Raw genomic sequence first — 25,035 nt, forward strand, 5'->3', positions numbered from 1 at the left:
TCTTGTTTCTGATTCTTGTCTATATTGGATCTATAACTTTGCAATAGATTTTAATAGAACAGTAATTCTGTAGGGACCTCAGTGCTCTGAACCTGGTAATCTCAGCTGCTTTATTTTTTCCCCCTTGAATAGGCCAGTGACCCCAGTACCTTTGAGCTGATACAGAAAATACATACACTGCAGAAGCGTCTCATCAGCAAGACGGAAGAGGTGGTTGAAAAAGAGCTGCTCCTCCAGGTACCATTTCCATTTTCTGTGCTCATCGAACAAGCCTATTTCTTTAAAACCATCATGTCCAGTACTATGTTTTTAGAGCTAGATATTTGGCAGCGTTGCATGCCCCATTTTTAACTGTAGATGGCAACAGGGACTCACACACAGAGAACAAACAACCTGATTAATTGGTCTTTTATGCTGCCATCACTAATATTTCAAGAATTCTAGAAAATTAAGTTCAGAGCTACATCTACTGCATTGAGTAATGTGAGCTCCCCTCCCCCCAACTTCTCTGTAGTTTTGTTAGATTCTTTTAAACGCTTTTCTTCATATCTTCATATAATGTGAAATGCCATGACTTTGATTTTGAAAACTAGCCTTCACATAGAGCACAAATGTCCTCTTAAAGGTTTGTGAGAGTGAAATGGAAGAAAAGGTATCTTCTTGAAGATTTTATGTAGTAAGTTATTCTGAAGCAATCAACAGTGGTAACATCTCTGTGTATCTCTATCTTTGGAAGTACCAGTTGTCACTACTATCATCGTTATCATCATTGTGCCAGATACTGTGCTGGTGGCTTTATCCCCTCATCCTCCATTCCTCTGCACAGTTCTGGGGAGATGGTGGGGTTTGCCATTCCCAGTCAGTGAATGAGAAAGTTGGACCCCAGGAGTTTGATTATGGGTAAAGAATACAAGCTCTAGTGTTAAGTGGCCTGGCTTGTAATCCTGCTTCTGCAAATGTGTAGCTGTGTGTAATTAACTTCTGTGCACCTGAAGTTCTTGATCTGTATTATGGGACAATACTAGAACCTGAAATAAGGATGCTATTGGGACATTAAGGGTATGTAAGACTGATGTCTCAGAGATGCATTTGTGGTCGTTGCAGCTCCTTCCAGGAATTGAGCACTCGTGCTGGTGGTTTGCTCAGTTGCTTTGGGCCTCAGCTTCAGTGTTTTATGGTCTAAAGCCACCTGAGGTGTTGGTCTGGTGCTCTCAGCAGGATTTCATTTTCTTTCCTAAGATGAACGGCACCAACTAGTATTATTCCTTAAGCGCAGCCAGCTCTGCAGCTCCAGTTTGCATAGATCTGACCCAATGCCCTCAGCCTTACACCCCTGGGACTCTGTCTCTTCTCCCAAGATATAAGGGTGTGTTTCTTGCTGGCATTACATTCCTTCATTCAGTTTAATAACATGCCCAGGTGCTCTTCTATCTAAGGATATTGTACTGGACAAGGTGACAAAATGCACAGCACCATGGAGCTTGTATCCTAGTGAAGAATAAGAAGAGAGTGGTTAGACTTTTTTGCTTCTTGCAGTTAGACAGAATCCTGAAATATTAATAGTTTTGAGCAGCGGGTTGTGAGCAGGTATCTCACTTCCTAGCTGAAGCATTTATTTGTTGATACAGGACTCTAGTGCTATCTTTTCCTGCCTCCTAAGTACACACAGAGAGAGGAGCCGCAAGCTCAGAACAATCTGGAATGTCAAGCCCCTTATATTGGGGAGGGAAACCTGTTCTGGAGAGACCCCAACTCTATAATGGACTTTGTAGGAATGAGAAATAAACTTTTACTGAGTTAAATCACACATAGAAAGACTGATGGCTCAGGAACCCCCTCCCTGACATTGTGCCTTGCCATCTTGTACATTCACAACGATGCTCCTGGTCCTGACCCCCCAGAAGTGAGAAGAAAGCTCCTGAGCTTTGCTCCCAGACCCTAACTCTGATTCCCGGGGCAGCCCAGTATGGGGGAAGTCTGTGGTTCTCCCCTGTAATAAAATTAAGCAGCACTTGGTAGATAATTCTAGGATATAAGGCTACTTGTTCCCAGGAGTTTAACCATTGAACTTCAACAGCTCCCTGTAACACTGAGTAATCCAATGTGGGAAAGAGCATGGCTTCACTCTGTGGGCAGCACAGAACCTAGCACGGAACTGTGTCAACAGAATTCATTTATCTCCCTTCACTTTACCTGCCCTCAGTCATCCTCTCAGGTTTCATCTCTCTCATCCCGCCTCATGTGGGGAAAGGGTGGCACTTCAATGTCCTGGGTCACCATTCACCACATAGCAGCCACAGTAGCTCCCTCCATTCCCTGGGCCCTCTGTTAGGCTGGCCTCATGCAAGGTGTGTGTCTCTGCTCACTGTTTTCTCTGTAGTCAATGAAATCTGAATGTGGGATATGTGTTAGATGATATTAAGAAATTAGTGTTGATTATATAAGGTGTAATAAGAGTATTATGGTTATGTTTTGTAAAAAAAAAAAAAAAGCCTTTTTCATATGAGAGATGTACTGAAGTATTTACAAATGAAATGATACATAGTCCAGAGTGTATTCTAGAATTTTCCAGTAAAGAAATGAAGGAAAGGGAGAAGCGATGGGAGACGTGGATGTGGAGATGGAGGATCAATGAAATAAAATTGGCCAAATGTAAAAAAATAAAAGGGATGTTGAAAGGAGGATTGAAAGAGTTTAACATTATGCTTGACATAAAAATTGCCAATTATTATTTATCATTCCAAAGCCCATAATCTTAACCGCTGGGTTATCCTTACTAAAAGTAGGAGGTTCTCTATATGAACAATGGGTACTTGGCCCTCTTATTTTACATTTTGCATTAGAAAAGACATTCTCCCTGAAGCTGAGTGCACAGTGAGCAGCCAACAGGGATCTTCCTCCTTCTACAGAGAGCACAGGTAGTTAAGAGGACAGACTTTGGAGTCAGAAAAATCTGGTCTTGGATCAGTTCTAACAGTTTATATTTCACGACTTCAGGAGAATTACTTATATTCCCCCAATTTTGGCTTCTCCATTTGTTTGCTGTAGTTCAGTTGCTAAGTTGTGCCTGACCCCATGGACTGCATCATGCCAGGCTCCTCTGACCTCTACTACTGCTCAAATTCATGTCCACCGAGTCAGTGATGCTATTCAGCCATCTCATCCTCTGCCACCCTCTTCTCCTTTTGCCTTTAATATTTCCCAGCATCAGAGTCCTTACAAATGAGTCGGTTCTTCCCATCAGGCAGCCAAATTATTGGAGCTTCGGCTTCCCCAACAGTCCTTCCAATGTATATTCAGGGTGGATTTCCTTTAGGATTGATTAAATGGAGATACTAATGCCCAGTTTCATTATGGGAGGAAGATACTCCTGCCTGAATACATGACTCAGAGGTGCTATTGTAAGGATAATGAGTTAGTGCATGGGCACCAGAGCCCATGATCCGAGGTTTGTCCTGTGGCTGCACCGGTGCCAGCCACAAGTCACATGACTGAGGCCACGTAGCTGGTAAGTGATAGAGTAGGGACTCAATCAAGGCCATCAGCTCCAGTGCCCATGCTTCCTGTCACTTCATTACCCGGCCTCTCCCGTTTTTATCACTTTATCAGTTTCAAAAGGAACCAAATTTTGTGTTTTGCCAGACCTCTCTATTGGCAGCTTGTTTCATACTTCAATGACTACTCTAACTTTTTAACTTCCATCTACGTACTTTGGATTCATTCTGTTCTTTTTCTACCTTGTAAAGGTTGGTGCTCAGCTCATTAATGTGCAGCCTATGTTTCTAATATAAATAAGCATTGACAGCTGCAAAATGTCCTTTAAAAACTTTAGTTTCTTCCCACAGGTTTTGAAAAGTGGCATTTTCATTTTCATTCAGTCCTAAATAGTTTCTTCTTTGAGAGTAAGTCTTAAAATATCCCCTATTTCTGTGGATGGCAGAAAATATCCACTATTTAAAACATCTACTATTTCTTCTATGGTAATTGGAATTCTGTACAAATTTAAATTTCCAATATATGCCTTTAAGCTGCATGCACCCCGTGTCACTTCAGTCGTGCCCGGCTCTTTGTGAGCCTATGGACTATAGCCTGCCAGGCTCCTCTGTCCATGGGATTTTCTTACCTATTGTTTACTGTGAATGATGACTTTCATTCATGGTGTTCATGGTGGACTTTTTCCTTTTGTGTTGGATTTTGGATTATGAACTCATTTTCGGAAAGACTTTATTTATAGAACTTGGGAATGGTCCAGGTTAAGGGGGTGTCCTTTCATTTGTTTCTGTCAGGTGCCCTGGGAAACATCACTTACTTGGGATAATTTTTTATATTAGATTCTCACTTTGGGTAACCTAGTTAATATATATATTAGAACTCTGAACTCTTATGATTGAAGACCCATGGATACAAATTCTTAGGGTAGCCATTTTTTCCCACCCATAACCTGGGAGAGATAGTTAGATTTCATTGTGGTCTTCCTGTCCTAGTGGATGAATTTCTTCCTGTTGTCTCTTTTCGCTGAGGGTGTAACTCTTTTAAGTCCCTAACTGTAAGTGGAGGAGTCTCCGTGGAGTAGAGCTGCCCACTTCATGCAGGCTCAGCACCTCATCGTCTATCCTCTTCAGTTCAGTTCAGTTTAGTTCAGTCGCTCAGTCGTGTCCGACTCTTTGCGACCCCATGAATCACAGCACGCCAGGCCTCCCTGTCCATCACCAACTCCCAGAGTTCACCCAAACTCATGTCCATTGAGTCGGTGATGCCATCCAGCCATCTCATCCTCTGTCGTCCCCTTCTCCTCCTGCCCTCAATCCCTCCCAGCATCAGGGTCTTTTCCAATGAGTCAACTCTTCGCATGAGGTGGCCAAAGTACTGAAGTTTCAGCTTTAGTATCATTCCTTCCAAAGAAATCCCAGGGCTAATCTCCTTCAGAATGGACTGGTTGGATCTCCTTGCAGTCCAAGGGACCCTCAAGAGTCTTCTCCAACACCACAGCTCAAAAGCATCAGTTCTGCGACGCTCTGCCTTTATCCTCTTATGGCCATTCAAATCCAAGCCCCTTGCTCAGTAAGTCTGGCCACTTGTCCCAGTCAGCGCCCCACAGGGAGAGCTGCAGTATCTATTTACTCTTCTAATGTGCAGTTCACCCTTTGATTTTGACACTTGAAGATCAAACTGCTTGCAGCTGCCATTTTGTGATTGAAAGGATGTGTTGTTTTTTTTGAGCAAGTCTAATGCTTAGTGGAGTTTAGTTTTTGCATTATTTAGTATGCCATAATGCCGTAAACAGAAATTTCTCATTTATTCTAAGCCCTAGTTTTCTCATCCACAAACTGAGACCCACCCACAGAACTGAGTGTAAATACTCATACAGTGTGATCAGGGAGTTTAGTTACCATTATCATTATGGTGATGATTATTAATATTATTAACCAAAAAGCATTTTTTCCAGGTCTCCAAAGTTTAATAGCCTGCCTCACTCCCCTCTGTCCAGTTCCTCATTTCACTTTTTTTTTTTTTGGATGGTTGGGCTGCCCTGGGCCTGCTGTGAATTTTTTTCCAGAGCTTGAGCATCTGTAGAAAACAAGCCTTGTTATCTTGGTGAAACCCCAGGTGCTCCACAGGGTTTGACAGTTTCTCAATTTCTTCTGTTTTATTAAATTATTAGAGAGGTTCTCTGAATACACAACAGAACATTTTGCAATTAGGAAGATTTTTGGTTGAATTCTTCTGAGTATCAGAACAGTTTTTAAATGACTTTAATTTGTTCCAGGGTGCTGAAGAGCCCCTATCCTATCAGTCCCTGTCCTGGCAGCAGACGTAAAGGAGGTCTATTTGCCCCCAGTAGACTGTGAGTTCTTTGAGGAAAGGCAATTGTTTAGTCATCTTTCTAACCCCAGTGTCTGATATAGTACCAGGAACATAATAGGTGCTCAATAAAGATGGACAGGCTCTTTGCCTGGGCAACTCCTATTCACCTTTTAGCATGTGTGTGTGTGCTATGTTGCTTCAGTCATGTCTGACTCTTTGCAACCCTGTGGACCATCATCTTCCAGGCTCCTCTATCCATGGGATTCTCAAGGCAAGAATACTGGAGTGGGTTGCCATGGAGTGGGTTGTGATGCCCTGCTCCAGGGGATCATCCCACCCCAGGGATCAAACCCACGTCTCATGTCTCCTGCACTGGCAGGCAAGTTCTTTACCACTAGTGCCACCTGGGAGGCCCAGCTCCGAGCTTGAATGCTCATTCCTCAGGAGTCCCTGCTAGATCTCTCGGTTAGGTTTCTTGGCACTTGACTCTGCTTTCTTACCACTGTCACACTTGTAACGAATGAGATAATTGTAACTGTGTGCTTAATGACTTTCATGCTTGACCATAAACTTTGCAAAGCAGTTCCTGTATCTGTTGTAATGATTATTTCATCCCTCACACATATTTGTTTAGTGACTGATTAGATACTGCGAGAATAGTGGTTCTTTAGTAAGTAGCGTGTGGCACAGTCATTTGAGTTCTGTCTTTGAGCTACGAGAGGTTACGGGAATTATTCTTCCTGTTGCCTTTGCATTTTTGTTATTAACTTCTGACTTTGCAGGAGCCTGGGATATACTGTGGTTTATGAATCAATAAACTTGATGAGAACGGCTTTTGCGTGCTGAGGCAGGCTAATTCATGCGGTGCGCTCAGATTTCTCCCTTTGTTCAGGGTGAACGTGGACATGGTTCTTGAACTTGGCTTTACGGCATCTGTAAGAAGTCTGTATTCTTGCCAGAACTGGAATCTAAAGCATGGATGGGAAGGATTGTTTTTTCTTTTCCCACCAGGCCACCCTCCCATTCAAGGAAGTGAGGGCAATGCAGGCCTCGCTGAGACAGGCCTTCTGCTGCCCTCTCCTTTCTGTTTGCGCTCCATTTGTTTCTCATCTCCAGACCCCTCGGTAGTAATGATTTCTTTCTTTCTTTCTTTTTTAAAGCATCTGCAGGATTAGGTGGGTGTATGTGCCACGAGTAACTGCTGTCTGTTACTGGGGTATCATTACATCATCATCCTCACATCAAGAAGGGATTCGAAATAATGGCATAAGTCCTGCCAGCCTTGGAGTAGGAGGCTCTGATCCCTTGCCAGAGGCACTTAGAAACACAAGGAACATGTATAGCAGCTGGGACTCGTTTTGTCCAAGTGTTTAGCTCAGAGACCCTCACCTTCAGGGCCAGACAGGTAACAAGAAAGAGCAAGGTGAACTTTGTGTATCATGATCATAAGTGGCAACTGACAAGAGGCCTGAGAATGAGAGTCAGAAGGGAGTAGTGGGGACTGCAGCACCCAGGGGGCTGTGGGTCCCCTCTCCAGCAAGCAGCTAACCTCACCCCAGCTGACTGCAGGCCCAAGTCATCAAATCTTTAATTTTTTTCAAGAATACTTAGATATACGGATTTTTATGTTCACTGTACTGAGTTTAAAATATTGGCGACTTTAAGAACATTACCCAGGCCTCCCAGAAATATGTTAACCAACCACCCTTGACCCATAGGAGGCAGTTTGCAGCCTCTAGCTTCAAGACCTGGGGGAGAAAGAGAGTTAAAGGCGCACCAGCAGCACGAGCAGCTTTACTTGTTTCAATTTCTTTGATCTAGTCCGTTGTTATGATTTCTTGACAGAAGTACACAGCGTGAGAATCAAGGGAAAGAGGAGCCGGGGAGAGAGGAGATGGGGGAGGCTGCGGGTTGTGCAGTGATGGTCAGAAGTGAGTGAGGCTGGAATCCTTGGAGAAGGTGAGCCCAGAGATGGAGAAGGCAGGGTGTGTTTTGTGGGGGCAGCTGTAGGTGGGCTTAACAGAAGGTGTCTTTTTAAGATGTGGTTTCCCCTGCTGCTAATGACTCTACCTTAATTTCATTTTACAAGCTTTTCTGAAACGGAAAAGTGTTTTTCTGAATCAAAGAAGCCAAGGGCTGCTCCCTGCCCCTCTCGATGCATGGGCAGCAGATGGATGGCAGGCATCTGCTCAGATAACATGCCAGGGCCCTGGGGTACCAGGGTAAATGAGACAGATGTAGTCCTGGTCTTTACAACCCTCCTGGTTCTGTAACCACAGGGCAGTGTGACAAGTCCTGTGATTCTGCACAGGACTCAGTGCCACTCTGAACAAGGCTCTAGAGTGGCTGAAGGTCACAGTTTGGGCTCCCCTAATCGGAGACCGAGATGAGGGCTGGGGTTCTGGTGGTTTGGGGGGTGGTCGCAGGAAGCTGGAGGGAGGGAGCAGAGTGTGAGGGAGGGAAGGAGGAAGAGCCAGTGCAGGAGGGAGAGAGCTGGTCACTGCTGTGGACATCCAAGTTCTGGTGATACTGGTGTTCCTCTGAGGAATCTCACTGGAACTGCTGCAGAACCGTCCCGTCAGAGGAAGAGAGGCCGGCACTGTCCATTCTCTTCCATCCCCAACTGGTTGAAGGTTGCCCCGGCAATATCGGGTGGAATGCCTGTTGGACTATTGTGTGACATGTAAAAATGATGTGAAATTAAAGTTTCAGTGTCCACAAATCCAGCTCTCTTGACACAGAGCCACGCTCATCACTCATCTCTTGTCCACGACTCCCTTGATGCTATCACAGCAGAGCAGAGTGGTTGTGACACAGACTACGTGGTCCACAAAGTCCACAGGAGTCACTCCCCAGCCCTTGACGGAAAGGATTTCCTGCCTCCTCCTAGAAACTTCCATCACTGGAATCCAGAACCGAGCCTCTCAACACTGTTCTATGACACCTCCTCCTAAAGCCACTAACCATCCCATTTCTGTGACTGCTCCCTCTCCCCGATTCCAAAGGAATCATTCAGTTATTAATGAGCTGCCTTAAGATGTGGAAGGTGAATTCTGACATCATGTCCCAGTCGCCGGAGGTGTGACGGACACTAGCCATGATTCTTGCCTACTCTGTTAGTGGATAGCTAAGTGAGCACCTTTCCCAAACAGAGCCGAAGTTGTTGAAGGTACTCCCGGCCTGGAGAGATGGATGCACTGAAAGGCACAGTGTGAGCTGAAGCTACGGACTAGAAGCCCATCTGCAGGCCTCTGCTCTGGTCTAACATCAAAGGGAAGATGAATGAAGTGAGGGAGAGATACCTCCTGCAGAGCCTCCCACCCTCACCAGAGAATATCTAACATGTTGGGAATGGTGGCAGGGGCTTCTTTCCCAGTGCGCTCCTTGGGGGGCTGCTGCTTCCCCAGCACCTCTTCTTGGAACTTCCCGGGGAATTCCTGCTGTCTGGCATATGCTGCTCCACGTCAGGGAACACAGAAAGAGCAATCGGAGATAGATTGTTCAGAACACAGGAGGCTAATGCTGTGCACACATCCATGTGGGCGGCCTGCCGGGCCCCATATACCTCTGTCCACTTGGTTTGTCTGAGACAACCTCAGTGCGAGCGCTTGGAGAGGGTGGTACCACAGAAACCATTCAGAGCACCACAGCAACCATTAGTGTCTGGTGGGCACGTTATCAGAGTGCCTTCCATATATCTGTCTCAGTCATTCCCAAATGTTCCTCTGAGGATTGGGAAAATCTGTATGTTTCCAAACATTCCTTGGTCTGTAAAGCAATGAGCACAGTTCAGTTCTGTGGCTCAGTTGTCTCTGACTCTTTGTGACCCCATGGACTGCAGCACACCAGGCTTCCCTGTCCATCACCAACTCCCGGAGCCTTCTCAAACTCATGTCCATTGAGTTGGTGATGCCATCCAACCATCTCACCCTCTGTCATCCCCTTCTTCTCCTGCCTTCAACCTTTCCCAGCATCAGGATCTTTTCCAGAGAGTCAGTTCTTCGCACCAGGTAGCCAAAGTATTGGAGCTTCAGCTTCAGCATCAGTCCTTCCAATGAATATTCAGGACTGATTTCCTTTAGGATGGACTGGTTGGATTGCCTCGCTGTCCAAGTGACTCTCAAGAGCCTTCTCCAACACCACAGTTCAAAAATATTAATTCTTCGGTGTTCAGCTTTCTTTACAGTCCAACTCTCACATCCATACATGACTACTGGAAAAACCATAGCTTTGACTAGACAGAGCTTTGTTAACCGAGTAATGTCTCTGCTTTTTAATATATGTCAATTAGCACAATGTCTAGCATGAAGTCAGTTTTATTTTTCAGTTTTGGGGACCCCTGTTTTTCCCTTGTCCTTCTTTCTTGCCTTTGGAGATGTAAGATGTTATTTTCTGAAATGAGAGTCTTTGTATTTACTTATTTTTGTGCATTCCTTTCCTTTATGAAGCGATTGGTAAGAGCTCCTGAGAGTTTCCCGGTTGTCGGCATGTGGGTCCTGGAGCTGATGACTGGAGTTTGAAGCTTGGCTGTGCCACCAGCTCGAGCGAGTGTGCTTAGTTACTCAGTTGTGTCCTACTCTTTGTGACCCCATGGACTGCAGCCCACCAGGTTCCTCTGTCTATGGGATTTTCCAGGCAAGAATACTGGAGTGGGTTGCCATTTCCTCCTCCAGGGCATCTTCCCGACCCAGGGATCAAGCCCGTGTCTCCTGTGTCTCCTGCACTGCAGGCAAATTCTTTACCCACAAGCCTGCCACCAGCTCAGAAACACTAATTCAGTTTCTGCATTTGTTAAGTGAGGATAGTCATGCCTAGCTCACAGCATTGCTGGGGAGATTATGTTCATATATGTAAAACATTTAGAACAATTCCAGACAAAGAGCAGACACTACATTACCGATTAGTCTTTCTCTTTTTCATGTCAAAACTTAGCAAAAGCAGATGCAAAATGATGCCTTCAAGATCTGGGGAGGGGACTTATTCAGATCCAAGAAATCTAAAATAGAAACTACTTCTCTATCTCTTAAACTTTGTAATGACCCAATTTAACAGGTCAAGAAACTAACTGTCAGAGAGCTTTATGGGTCCTCAGAAAATGCCTCTGCCATTATTGGCAGCCCTCAGAGAAAGGGCAATCGTGCTGGTTGTCTAGGACCCATTGGTCTCCTTTATGGGAGCAGGATTTTAATACGCAGATGTTTTGGTCTTTTCTGAAAATTGTGTTCAGCTTCATTTAAGGTAAATAAGTTTCTCACCCTGTGTCTCTTCACACTCGCCTAGATATACTTAATGTTCCCAATTATCGTGGCCCTTTTCATATTCCCTCTCACTGGTTCTCTATAAATGTGCCAGCAATAACTTCCTCTAGCATTAGAGTCCTGCAAGCTTTAGGAGTTTCTTAAAAAGAGATTGGCTCTGGTAGACTCCATTAGGCAGATGGAGGTTAAAAACCAATTTATACCTTCAACCATAAGTACCTTAAACACTTGTGATTTCAGCCAGCCCAAGGAAATACACAGCTGACTGGTGGGCTAGACCTTTGATTGGGTTAGGAAGGGTTTTGTTCATGTTATGTAATTTGAAACAAGTAGTTTTCGAAAGGGGCTGTCTTGATCGACTTCTTTCTCCTCACCCCTGTTTCATCTCAGTATTGAGTTAGGGTTGAGGCATTTAAAAAACGTTACAAATCCAGAGCAAAGCAAGCCTGATTCCAGAGATTTCATTAGCAAAGAACGGACAGACAGTAAGTCTGTGGTGTATATTGAGGCTCTTCCCTCTCCTCATGGGAATGCCTTCTACACTCACGGAAGAAAGGGACTTCTGCCCAACTTCCCACCCATTTCTCCAACTCCTGCCAAGACTCCTTTTCTTCCTCACACTCATCCCCTAAGACTGGAAAGGGGGGCATTATTCATCTTATTGGTCATAGCCTGAGACTTGGACCACTTGTTGCTGATGGGCCAGGTTGTCATATGTTAGGTAGCTCCTGCCCCCTGCTGAAGCTCTCTTGCTCTTCCAGCTTCTGTGTCAGAGGTCAGCAGACCAGAGCAAGACCACCATGTCCACCATCCATCTCACTGTATCTTCAATTGGGTGGCTAGGCTTCATTGTGTCTGCTCTGCCTGATGACTTAAGATTCAAGAGAATATCACAGCCCCAGCAATTCTCCAGCCCAATGGACAAGAGAAGCCTTTCATAGCAGATGGTATAGGTGATATCAGACAGAAAAACAGTGATTAAGAGCTCAGACTCTTGAGCAAATCAAATGTGTTAGTCCAAGCTTACTCATAATACCATGTAACCCCAACCAATTTACTTTCTAAGCCTCAGTTCTTGATTTGTAAAGTGTAGGTTATAATAATACCTTTCATATGAAGTTTTTATATAGATTAATCAAGGCCATTTTTATCATCAAGCACATCAAGCACATAGCCTCATACTTGCAGTGAATGAGATATCTGCTAGATATCATAGATTGTACATGGGATGTAGATTTTAGAAGGATTTCCAAACTACTAGCTTATAAATGGCTTAATACAACTCAATATTTCATAGGCAAACTCACTTTGGAAAATAAAGCCATTTGTTAGATTTTGATTTCTTCAGTTAGCAATTTAGGCGGGGCTCAGCCAGCCAGTTCTTCTGTTTGGCTTGCCAGGACTCACTTGTGTTTCTACAGTCAGCTGGCAGGTTGCTGCTGCTGCTGCTGCTGCTGCTGCTGCTGCTAAGTCGCTTCAGTCGTGTCTGACTCTGTGCGACCCCATAGATGGCAGCCCAACAGGTTCTGCCACCCCTGGGATTCTCCAGGCAAGAACACTGGAGTGGGTTGCCATTTCCTTCTCCAATGCATAAAGTGAAACGTGAAAGTGAAGTCGCTCAGTTGTGTCCAACTCTTCACGACCCCATGGACGGCAACCCACCAGGCTCCTCTGTCCATGGGATTTGCCAGGCAAGAGTACTGGAGTGGGGTGCCATTGCCTTCTCCAGCAGGTTGCTAGGAGCTGGTTAACTTAGATGGCATAATTCACATGTATGATGCTGGCAGCTGGCTGGGGTGGTGGAAGTGACAGACCACATGTGTCCACTAGGCTAGTCTAGGGTTATTCTCTTGAATAAACTGATAACAATTTCAGGGTTACCAAGAGCAGCAAGAAAAGATGAGCCCCAACATGCAAGTGCTTTTTGAGCCTCCATTTATGTCGTGCTTGCTAGTGTTCCATCGACCAAAGCTAGTCACAGGACCAAGCCCAGAGTAAATGTGGGAGAGGACTAAGATCATGAGACATGCAGCCATTCTTGAAACAATATACCACAGTCTCCTTTCTTTGGTATATTTAAAGGGGAAATACTTTGTATTTAAGCATTCAAGTGGTACAAGATTTCTTTTTTTAAATCCTTTGTCAGATATGGTATTTTAATATGCTTGGCATCTGGTTGCTATCCTTGGATTTGAGAAATCCATTGCTGACATGTTTTTCTTTTCTTTAATCTTTTATTCCCTTTATTTGGGAAATTATAGTTTGCTGCAGGACATAGTTCTTTTTATAGGAGAAACAGCTGTGATGTCATAATGGAGCACGTTTCCTCAGGGATATGCATTTATCCCTATGCATTTGGAAACATTATCTGTAATCCGTTTGTTCATTTCTATTTTGGTCTCTAACTTCATATTGAATAAGAGCAAGTATGTGAACCAAAAACATATAAATTGATGTCAATCTTTTAAAAATGTTCATAGTTCAAATGTTCAAAATGTTTCTTCTGATTTCTAGTTATTGAGCTCTGATAAGGAAATGTTTTTAAAAAATTCAGAAAGAATTGCAGTAATATGGCTAGTAACTGAAAATGGAAACAGATTACTTAGAGTTAAAACAAAACATTTTCAATAAAGAATTTCTCAATGGAACATTTAAGTTCTTATTGAATCTGTACATAATTATATCTTACTCCCCAAACAAAACAGATTTCCAGTGATAAATGTTTCTGGACAGCAGCAAGATTCAATTCAGTGCATTTCAAGATGCAGATTTATTTGTGAAATTAGAAGAAAATAGTCACCAGCGAGAACCTGGGGGAGTCCTATCTATCTTTAGCTGTTATATTGGTGTTTCACCCAGAAATATCTCAGAGATAGAGGTGCTTCTTGCAAAGATGAGAAAAAAAACTGCAACTGGAGCAGAAATTAATTTGTATTTATAGTCCAAACGCCTACATGAATCCTTAATCTGCTTTTTTATGATTTTAGGGGAATTTATAGAATCATTTAGATTGGAAGAAATCTCCAGTGGGTCATCAAGTTCCCCCTCCTTATTATGGCAGCACTGATTTTATTATCCTTAAAGCAGCTCTGATAGATGGGTGTCAAGTCTGGCTCATGTTTCATGCATTTAAAAATGTGTGTTCCCTACCCTGAGTGTATTTAATGTGGAAGAGAGAGACCAGGAGCTGCCTGTATGCCCAGGAGACTTTTTCTGAGTTCCTGACTCACAGTCTTCTCTGGAATTGATGCCAAATATGTAGTATAATAAGCATTATATTGACGTCATCAAACCCAGTTTGCTTCAGGCTTCTGACAACTGGAAACATTTTCCTCAGTGTGTTTAGGGACCCAGCTGTGCTCTCTCTTCTGAGAAGATAACAGAAGATCATTCATTCCCTCTTTCTCCTTTTGTCCTGCATACCTCCAGGGACCTGCAGTCCCTCCCCCAGCCCCCTAGTTAAGAAAGCCTGCTTAGACCAACTACGAGCCAAAACGTGTTTTGAGGGTATTTCTAATATCTGTAGAAGTTTGTGAGACACAAAGAAATATAGATGTTGTTCTTACCTGCAAGAAATTTGTATTCTATTGGAGAAGATTCCTGAGGTATATCTGGGAAGAAATGAGACTGATCTCTACGAACAGTGTGTGTCCTTCACGGTGGCACTTAGTGAAGGATACCCAGTTGTGCACAATCACATTATAATATATCCCAGCCACAGTGAGTGCCCAATTATCCAGTGCAGACATGGTATAGGACAGTGTACAGTATGGTGTGTGTTCTTTAAAACCACTGTAAGTGCCAAAGAGGCAAGAGCAGGGGAAAGTAATAGGAACTAGCTTCCTCAAGGATAAAGAAGATGGGACTGGGTTGGATTCTGACATATTAAGGTGACTCATCCAGCCATTGCCTAAAAATATGTGTTGAGAAAAGGTTGGGGTAGCAGTTGAGAGTTCAGACCTAGGTTTTGAGTTCTGATTTTGCCAGTGGCTGACTTTGTGACCTTGGGCAAGCAACTCACCCTCTCAGAGCCCCAGTGACTCCAGCTGTAAAGTGACGAGAATAATAGTCCTTGGTTTTTAGGGCTGTTGTGAGGATGAAATGAGAGAACTCATTCAAACTGCTCAGGACAGAGCTGGACACACAGGGTGGTAAGAGCTAACTGTGTGTGATGGTGATGGTGGTGGTGGGGTGAAAGAGGCACTGTGGAATCACAAGGCAGGCAGGTGATGGAAAGAGTCCTTGTAGGCATATTTGGAAACATGTGAAAAGGGCACATTAGGCTGAAAGAAGATGAAGAGTCAAAGTTCTGGGATAGGGGTGAGGATGTTTGGGTTCTGGAGATGGGGCTGAGTAGCATGGACCCAGAGCTGGTTGTTTTGTGTTGGGGAGTGCCTTGTATAAGTTGGGTGAGGGCAAATTATATGGTCTTAAACACAAGCATAGGCATTAAACTTGCTCCAGCAGACAACTGTAGACTCTAATTGTGATAATGACCACAACTCTCATGGCAGAAGTTATGGGTTTTGAATGCCTGTTGAATTATTGTGTGTCCAGTCCCTAGATGGAGCCTATATTTTATGTATTATTTGTAACACTCACAATAATTTTTATCACATATACATTAGGCCAATTTTACAAATGAGGAAACTGACAGCTCAGAGTGATCAAGTAATATGATCAAGGTCACAGAGCTAACCAGAGGAAGACTTGGGGCTCAAATCCATTCAGTCTGGAATGAGAGATGAACCTCGTATTCTAGCCCAGATTGGTTGGCCTTTCAGGCATACATTCTGTAGGATATTAACCAGTCAAGAGTGTGACACAGTAAAGTGATGAGAAAGAAAAACAGAAAGGGACATGGATTAGGGACTGTAGCTGAAGGAGCCCCTAAGAGATGATTATAATCTGGGCCCAAATTACTGAGGATGTTGGCAAGGGACAGGACTAGGGCTGGGGAGAAAGGAGTAAATCCATGAACTCTTTAAAAGGATCAGTTTATAGGACTTGGCAATCGAGTGTCTGTGCAGTACAGAGGAGAGGAGTTAGAGGTGGGTTTCAGTTTTCCATCCCTGTCAGTGATAACTCCCAGATTGGTGCAGCTGGTTATGGCCTTGGGGCCTGTTGGCCACATCCCATCCATCCTGCTCTTACTCTCCCGTGATCTCCCCCATGTCCCCACCCAAACCCAGAGCTGCCCAGGCTGAAACTTGAACCATGAGTCTCTTTAAATCTTAAACAGAGGATGAAAACAATACAAAGCAAAACAGGAAAGAAGCTCTGTGTCATAAAAAGGCTGCAGATAGTAACCATCACAGAAGAAGGAGAGACTCCAATAATTCTTTCCTCCCACTTTCACTCTTCCTGACTGTGTCTCTGGTGGGCATTGGCAGCTAGGATGAAAAAATCTTTCCCCCATTATGTGTTCCAGTTGGTTACTTCTGGCATGTTGGGAAGCTGTTGATTTTTGCATGCTTATTTGTATCCAACCTACGGTACTACATAGCTTCTCAGTAAAATTTTTAGGGTTTTTAGGTCTTCTTCTAAGAAGTGATGATTTTCTTCTTCCTTTTCAATAATTATTCAATTTGTTTTAATTTCTTGACTCACCACTTCATTTATGATATCAGTTATTTAAAAAAATAGTTGGAATAGGAAAAACAGTGTTGATTTTTTGAGCATCCGTTGGAAGTTCAGTTCAGTTCAGTTCAGTCGCTCAGTCGTGTCCGACTCTTTGCGTAGGAAGGATGGATTATAAATCATAGAGGCTAAAGATAGAGTGAATGGCCAGGAGGCTACTGCAATAGAATCACAATGTTATGATGCCAAAGGCAATTGAAATGAAGGAAATAGTCACAAGAGAAAATGGGCTGGCCTTGTTATTGTGGCCTGGGCATAAAAGTTGACTTTTAGGCCTCAAATCCAAAGTCTAGTAATTTAGAGTCACCAGGAACTTGACTCTGTTGTTAATAGAATTTGAAGCTTATTGCAATCATTCATTTGAAAAGAGGTGAGAAGATGGAAATTAGTTAGAATTCTCAGTTTATAAACTGCTCCATGAATGTGGATTTAAAAGAAATTAGCAGGTATTTTAATTTTCTTCAATATTGCCATGGTCTGACTCTTAATCCACCTAGAGGCAAAACATCAGATAATATAAATTATAAATGTTTTTTTCCAGTTGACAAAGCCATTTTCCATATATTGTCTCATTTTGTCTCCAACAACTCTGAGATAGATGATGCGAGAAAATCTAACATTTGCTCAGCAAGTTAGTTTGCAAAATTCTCCCACCTACACGACCTCATTGAATGTTCACCCTCACTGGTTGCTAATGTGCACCCAAAGCGCTTATCTAATTGTAGTTTTCTACATGCAGACTTTCTGTCTTGGAAAGTGAAAGTCCCCATGGAGCATGTCCAATCTTGCCTTGTCCATACACGGAACCCCTCTTCATTTCTCAAAATCTTGTTCAAGGAAAACATTATCTTTGCCTCTTCCTCACAGGAGAGAGGTGGAGTGGCGGGAAGCTGAGCAAAGTAGCTCAGGAAAGGAGAGCTCCACCCTGTGGCCCTGGAAGGACGATGTATGTAGAGGACAACTGACAAGAAGTTCCCTTGGCAATGCTGAGGGTTATGGACACTTTGATGTGGCCTTATCACCTTTTGTCTCCCCTGAAGTGGAGCCAGTGGAGAAGATAGTGTGAGAGTGTGTAGTGTGCAGTTTAGAGGATGATGTTTCATAAGCAAACACACATACATGCATGTAGAGGCTCCCATTCTGCAGCTCCTCTCACTTCCTTTGATTTTAGGAGAAGGAAAGGGAAAACTCATTTGATCATTTGCAGGATCTTTCAGTGAAATGTATCTGGTTTTATAATGGAACTCAGAGCTTGTCTTGTAGAGGCCAAGGGAGGAAAGAGTTTCAAAGAGGGAGTAGGTCATCATTGTTGGTGTTTTTAAGAGTAGGACAGAGGGAAGGATGTGGCCACAAGGTAGTTGGCCACTGGTGCCCTTTAAGAGTCCAGTTCTGGAGGTCGCTGGGCATGGAAGCCTGGCCACCAGGGGCTCAGAAGGGAAGAGATGTGAGAATGGAGGAAATAGACTTGGGTTTCTTGTGTAAAACATTAAGTTATGAAGGATTTGGGGAAATTTTTAAAAAATATGCATATAAATTGTTATGAAAAATTTAAAAACATTAATATAAACTGCTATAAAAGATTCAAAGAGCTTAGAAACACAGAATAAACCATGCAACACTTCTGACCTTTTTTGTTGCTTCTCCAAGTATAATGGAATGACATGCTCTTTCAATCACTGGTAAACATTTCAGAGAGAGGGGGTGAGATTCATTTGCATGTCAGGCCATGAGAGCAGAGAGTAAGCCCAGAAGAAGGAGAGGAGAAGATTCAAGGAAGGCAAGATGTATGTGTGTGTGTGTGCTGGGTGTGTGTGTGTAATATGTGTGGTTTTTGTGCATGGGTGTATTTAGTGTGACGTTAGTCGTTCAGTCATGTCTGACTCTTTGCGACCCCATGAACTATAGTCTGCCAGGCTCCTCTGTCTCTGGAATTCTCTAGGCAAGAATACTGGAGTGGGTTGCCATGCCCTCCTCCAGGGGATCTTGCTGACACAGGGATCAAACCTGGGTCTCCTGCATTGCAGGCAGATTCTTTACCATCTGAGCCCCCAGGGAAGCCCTGGGTGGATTCTACATGCATTTATTTATACACACATACTGGGGGAGAGGATGAAGGCATCCAGCTCTTCATTTGTCATGGGCAGGAAGGAAGAGAACATTTATTAGCACTGATGTCTTGTGATGAAGACTGGGGTCTCTTAAGACACCTCTGTCTGTTCAGATCAAGTCATCTGCTGAGAGAGAGTGTGACTAAGGTAAAACTGGAGTCCTGGGGTCCGGAGAGGCTGCTGGGGAGGTGACATCTGGGTGTTCACAAGAATGAAAGTGAGAATTGCTAAGCAGAGGAAGGAAGCAAGTCACCATGCACAGCTTGACTTAGTAATGGTCCTCTGGGTACATTCATTCTGTAGTGGGCTCCGGCAGCACTGGGTAGCGTGGGAGCTGAGAAACCCGACTGTTGGGCAGAGGTCAGACTGGGTGTATGCACAGTGGGTGTGCAGATCAGGGAGCAGGGAATTAAGCGTGCAGAGGGCATTGGCAAGTATTTGACTCTGGTTAGAGGTAGGGGAAGCAGGACAATACAGCCAGGAAGAGGCTAATGGGCAGTGTGGAGCAGGAAGGTTGAGTGACAGTAGGTCCCCAGGAGGGTAGAGAGTGAAGGAGTGAAAGAAATAATAAGTGAGGAGCCTGCATTCAGAGAGGGGAATGTGGAATTGGGGCATTTTAAAGCCTGCTCTTGGAGTAATGACATTCATATTAAACTGGCTGTGGAATTTCAGGTATACTATTCCAACTGGATAAAAGCAAAGCAAAAAAAACCCCACAAAAAACAAAAAACAAAACACCAGTGCCTATAGTGGTATATCAGACTCTATTTCCTGAATTTGTTTATGAAATTTTCCTTGTTATTGAAGCATCCCTTAGTGTCATTTCTGAAAATTATTGTGTCTCCCAATGGCACATATTTGGAGAATATGTGCAATTTCTCTTTAATACAGACTATTACAGATGCTCTCTGACTTGTGAAATCCTTCCATTTCTACAAGGTCTAAGTAAAAGATGGCTACAAGGTTCATTTTTATACCATGCCTTGCTTCTATTTTATAAAATGTGGACTTTTAATGTGTTTAGCTACTTGTGTTCCCTGGTGGCTGAGATGGTAAAGAATCCTCCTGCAATACGGGAGACCTGGATTCGATCCCCGGGTTGAGAAGATCCCCTGGAGGAGGGCATGGCAACTCACTCCAGTGTTCTTGCCTGGAGAATCCCGCAGACAGAGGAGTCTGGTGGGTTACAGTCCATAGGATCGCAGAGAGTCAGACATCGCTGAGCGACTAAGTGCACAGCACACACCTGTGTTGACCCTTAGCCTAGCTTTGGCTGGTTTGGACAGCATATCAAGTATAAACTTAATTTTTTTTTTTTCACAACCTTTCCTGTTTTCTGCCTGCTTGAGAGGGTTCTGCTTTGCCCTCTCACTGTCAGCCCCTTCTCTGCACTTGGAAGAAAGGATCTGTCCTTGTCTGACTGGTTTCCTCCTGGCTTTTGAGACACATATAATCTCAGTGAAGGAGGGAAGAACCGACAGCACAAGAATGAAGCTTTTCTAGGAATTGTTGGGTCAAGGATGTGAGAATAGCTGCAGATTATGAGGGAAGGGGGATTTTAAGAACTGATGTAGATAATATATCCCCTTTGCAGTAGCTGATACCAAGGAAGTTGTGAAGTTAGTCTGAAATGACTGTTTATTACTAGTAACTTTCTTGGCCATGGTACTGCTCTGTGACTGGACCTCACGGGTCTTAAGAGGGCCTCATTAGCACCATCACTTTCCAGTCAAAAATAGACCACATTAAAAAGAGAGTAACCCCAGGACCACTGAAATACCATGAATTCATATAGTGATGATCCATGGGACAACTGTATTTACTACATTTGGGCTTTCCTGGTGGCTCAGATGGTAAAGAATCCGCCTGCAATAGGGAGACCTGGGAAGATCCCCTGGAGGAGGGCATGGTAACCCACTCCAGTATTCTTGCCTGGAGAATCCCCATGGATGGAGGATCCTGGCGGGCGACAGTCCGTGGGGCCGCAAAGAGTTGGACATGACTGAGCGACTCAGGACTCAGGACTCAGGACTCAGCACTCAGCACTCAGCACATGGGGCAACAGAAACATGGGAAGACTGGCAACAAAATGCCGTTTCATTCCAGCTGCTGTTTTCCATGTTACATTCTCACGTTATGATCTTCTTTTGGAAATGAATCTACTTTGTATTATAGAACTTAATAAAAGATTTTCCACTTCCTTAAAATTTTATTAAGTGCTTCATAGAACAATTTGCGTAAGGCCTAATTTTCCGAGTTGTCGGCTGTGCAGCAAAATGACCTCATATTTTTTCATCTAGTTTCATGTCATTATTTGTGTAAAGAGGTGGATGGTTTGCATTCAGATTAGGCATATGTGAAAAGTGAACATGGTTTTTTCTTCTGCAATTTTAGATCTAAAACAACATTGTTTTTCTATTTCATTGCTGTCCAGTAAAAATGTAATGTAAGCCTTATCTGTAACTGTAAATTGTCTAGTAGTTTCAATAACAGGGTAAAAAGAATCAGGTGAAATTAATTTTAATAGTATACATCTTTCAACCCAATTGATTCAAGATATCATTTTAGCATGAAATGAGTTTTGTTATTAATATGTTATTTTACATTTTGGGGCTACTAAGTTCAGAGTATCTTAGTATGTATTTCGCATTTTTACAACACATAGCAATTCAGACAACCCACATTTCAAGTGCTTGATAAGCCGCATATGGCAAGTGGCTACTGTATGGATTGGCATCAACCTGGTTTATGGCCACAGTTACTCGAATGTCAGCATGGCTGCTAAATTCTTTCTGATTCACTGAGTATGTTTACATAATCTGAATTTGGGAGAGAGAATAATGTAGTCATTTAGATGAATTAGCCACTCATTCATTCTTTTCATTCATTTACTCTTTCACTTGCTTTTGTTGGTTCACTTATTCATTCATTCGTTAGTTTAGAGTTCTATTTTATATCATAAATTTTAAGAAATATTGCAAATGTAGAATAAAATAAAAGTGAATTTCTATATATTCTTGGTAGGTGGGATATACTCTCCCTTTTTTCATTTGGAGAAAAAATGTTAATGCAGAAAAATAGAGTGTAAGAGAAGAAAATAACTCACTACCCATCCAGAATGGTAACTATTAATGTTTTGTCACATTTTTTGAAAGGGTTATTATAAAAGGTTTATTATATTATAATAAACCTAACATAATATAATATACCTAATAAACCTAATACAAACATATTATAAAAAGTTTATTACTCACACGATGAGGCTTTTGGGGGAGATCAGAGTGGCTGTCAAGCACATCCAAAAATGGCTTGTGAGAGAGCAGTGGCAGGAAACTTGGTTGGGGTTTTTAGGGTGGTTGTGGTGAGACCGGGGTGCACATTTGTTTTTGATTAGAAGATAGAGTAGATTTTTCACATGAAGTGAATGCCCCTTTGTACCCTTTCAAAGTTCCATTTTTTCCCCTGCCTTTCCTAGAGGCAACAACTATCATGAATTTGATGTTTATTCCTTCAGTATGTTTTTATGCTTTTACTACAAATTGATGCATCTGCAAACCAACATTGAGAATTGCTTTCATATATACACACGGTAATAGAGGACATGTATTATTATTCATTTTTGTTTCTTTCCTCCCCATTCAACATGTATTTTGAGAAATATCCATGATGAATCACATAGATGCTCCAGGTAATTCTGTTGTATATTTCACTGTTATTTATCTACTATATTTATATTCTACAGTGTTTATTTTTTTTACAAGGCACATTTAGTTTTCCCCCCAAATGTTCACTACTGTGAATGTATTTCAGTGAGCTTTCTTATACAAGTCTCCTGGTACACATAGATGAGCATCCCTCTAGGTTATGTACCTAGAGGTTGGGGAAGAACTTTCTAGTGTAATACCAAAGGAAGAAATCACAAAAGAAAAGTGATAGTTTTCTCTACCTGAAAAGTGTGAAACATCAATATAGCAGAAAACACTTTAAAAATGAAAAGACAAAAAAAAAGAAAAAAAATTTGCAGCAAATATGGCAGAAAATGCATCGATATCTTTAGTATGTAATGAACTTTTGTAAATCGATTGGGAAAAGGTGATCACCTCAGTGAATAATTTAATAGAGATCATAAGTAAGCAATTCACAATGGAAAAAATATGAAAAGTTAATAAACATATAACAATATGATTAACATTAGTAATCAAAAGAGTGAAAATTAAAAAAAAGAATAGCTATCCTTTCTTCCTATCACATGAGCAAAGATGATAAAAAGTTGAATATACTTAGTGCTACTGAGAATGTGAAAAAGTTGGCTTAAAGCTCAACATTCAGAAAACGAAGATCATGGCATCTGGTCCCATCACTTCATGGGAAATAGATGGGGAAACAGTGGAAACTGTGTCAGACTTTATTTTTTGGGGCTCCAAAATCACTGCAGATGGTGATTGGAGCCATGAAATTAAAAGACACTCCATGGAAGAAAAGTTATGACCAACCTAGATAGCATATTCAAAAGCAGAGACATTACTTTGCCAACAAAGGTCCGTCTAGTCAAGGCTATGGTTTTTCCAGTACATGTATGGATGTGAGAGTTGGACTGTGAAGAAAGCTGAGCGCCGAAGAATTGATGCTTTTGAACTGTGGTTTTGGAGAAGACTCTTGAGAGTCCCTTGGACTGAAAGGAGATCCAACCAGTCCATTCTAAAGGAGATTGATCCTGGGTGTTCTTTGGAAGGAATGATGCTAAAGCTGAAACTCCAGTACTTTGGCCACCTCATGCGAAGAGTTGACTCATTGGAAAAGACCCTGATGCTGGGAGGGATTGGGGGCAGGAGGAGAAGGGGATGACCGAGGATGAGATGGCTGGGTGGCATCACCAACTCGATGGACATGAGTTTGAGTGAACTCCGGGAGTTGGTGATGGACAGGGAGGCCTGGCCTGTTGCAATTCATGGGGTCGCAAAGATTCGGACATGACTGAGCGACTGAACTGAACTGAACTGAACTGAGAATGTAGGGGTAATAGGTATTTCTGTATACTGTGGGTGGAGCTTGAATTGATGTAAATGTTCTAGAAGAGAATTTGGTAGTATGTCAGACTTAGAATTTCTACTTTTTTAGAAATTAATTCAGGGAAAATAAGTCAGTTGTATAAAATGTTGTACTGAAGATGTAGTGTATATAGATATTTCAGTGTTATTTATACCATATATAAAGTTAAAGATGGACCAGTGATGAATAATGTAGCATGAACTGAAGAATATGGCTAAATCAATCCAAGGCTAAAATACCCAAGAACACTGTGATAACACTGAAGATGCAGTTAATTAGAGGAAATTAGAAAGTCCTCCTAAGGAAGTTACTTTGAGCAGAGTCTTAAAGGATAAGGTGTTTGACCAGGGACTGAGGTGGGACTAGACTTTCTGGAGACAGGAGTGGCCAGAACAAAGGCATGAAGGCTTAAAAGAATCTGGAGGATTAGGGAGTGACAATGACTTAGCATGGTTATGTACCTAGAGGTTGGGGAAGAAGGCTCACAGGGAACATGAAGGGGAGCAGACAGAGCCCTCCATGCTCTGAGCCCATCCTGTGATGTCATGGTTCTATTTTTGCTTGGAAGCTGTTTAGGATTTAATCACAAAATCTAAGTTACTTGGAGTTATTTCAAACTCGAGTATGTAATTCCATTAGAGTATTTCTTATTTTGATATTGAGCTGGCTTACTCAGAACTATGTACTTTCTGAAGAATTTTCCGTGTTAGCAAGATATCCCTGAGCTACTTTTCACTGTACACATAGCATGCTTTAATGACTTGGTTGTGTAGGGTGCTTTATGCAGCTCTATATACAGCTGCTCTATTCTCCCCTGATCCCTCACTTCCTCTGGTTTGGCTGGTGGCTAAGAGTAGTGGAGGGAGGTTGTTTGGCAGTGGATTGGAAAGAAGCCAGGAGTGTGTTGGTCCAGGCTTGGAGTCACACTGGCCTGGGTTAGAATCCTGACTCTGTAATTCATAGGTGTGCTTGTGCAAGTTACTTAGCCTTGCTGAGCATCAGTTTCCTCATCTGTGAAATGGAGCTTGTGTATGAGGATTACATGCATAGTGTCTGTATTTTTCAAAGCTTGTGAAACATGCTCAGTAAGTGTTAGCTAGTATTATAGTAACTATTTTGTGAATAATTGGAAGCATCCTGTCTTTTCCTATTAATCCCCAAGGGATTGTTTATAT

At 42.6% G+C, this 25,035-nt stretch overlaps 1 protein-coding gene across 1 annotated transcript in view; it reads left to right on the forward strand.

The window, feature by feature from the left end:
• CFAP58 (cilia and flagella associated protein 58) overlaps positions 1-25,035 on the forward strand; it is a 107,184-nt gene that overhangs the window by 53,481 nt on the left and 28,668 nt on the right. The window contains exon 15 of the mRNA XM_052661227.1: positions 133-237. Coding sequence (XP_052517187.1) covers positions 133-237 — 105 coding nt within the window. The remainder of the gene's footprint in view (positions 1-132; positions 238-25,035) is intronic.

Source organism: Budorcas taxicolor, chromosome 23 (genome assembly GCF_023091745.1).
Source record: "Budorcas taxicolor isolate Tak-1 chromosome 23, Takin1.1, whole genome shotgun sequence".
In the NCBI taxonomy this organism is placed as follows: Eukaryota; Metazoa; Chordata; class Mammalia; order Artiodactyla; family Bovidae; genus Budorcas; species Budorcas taxicolor.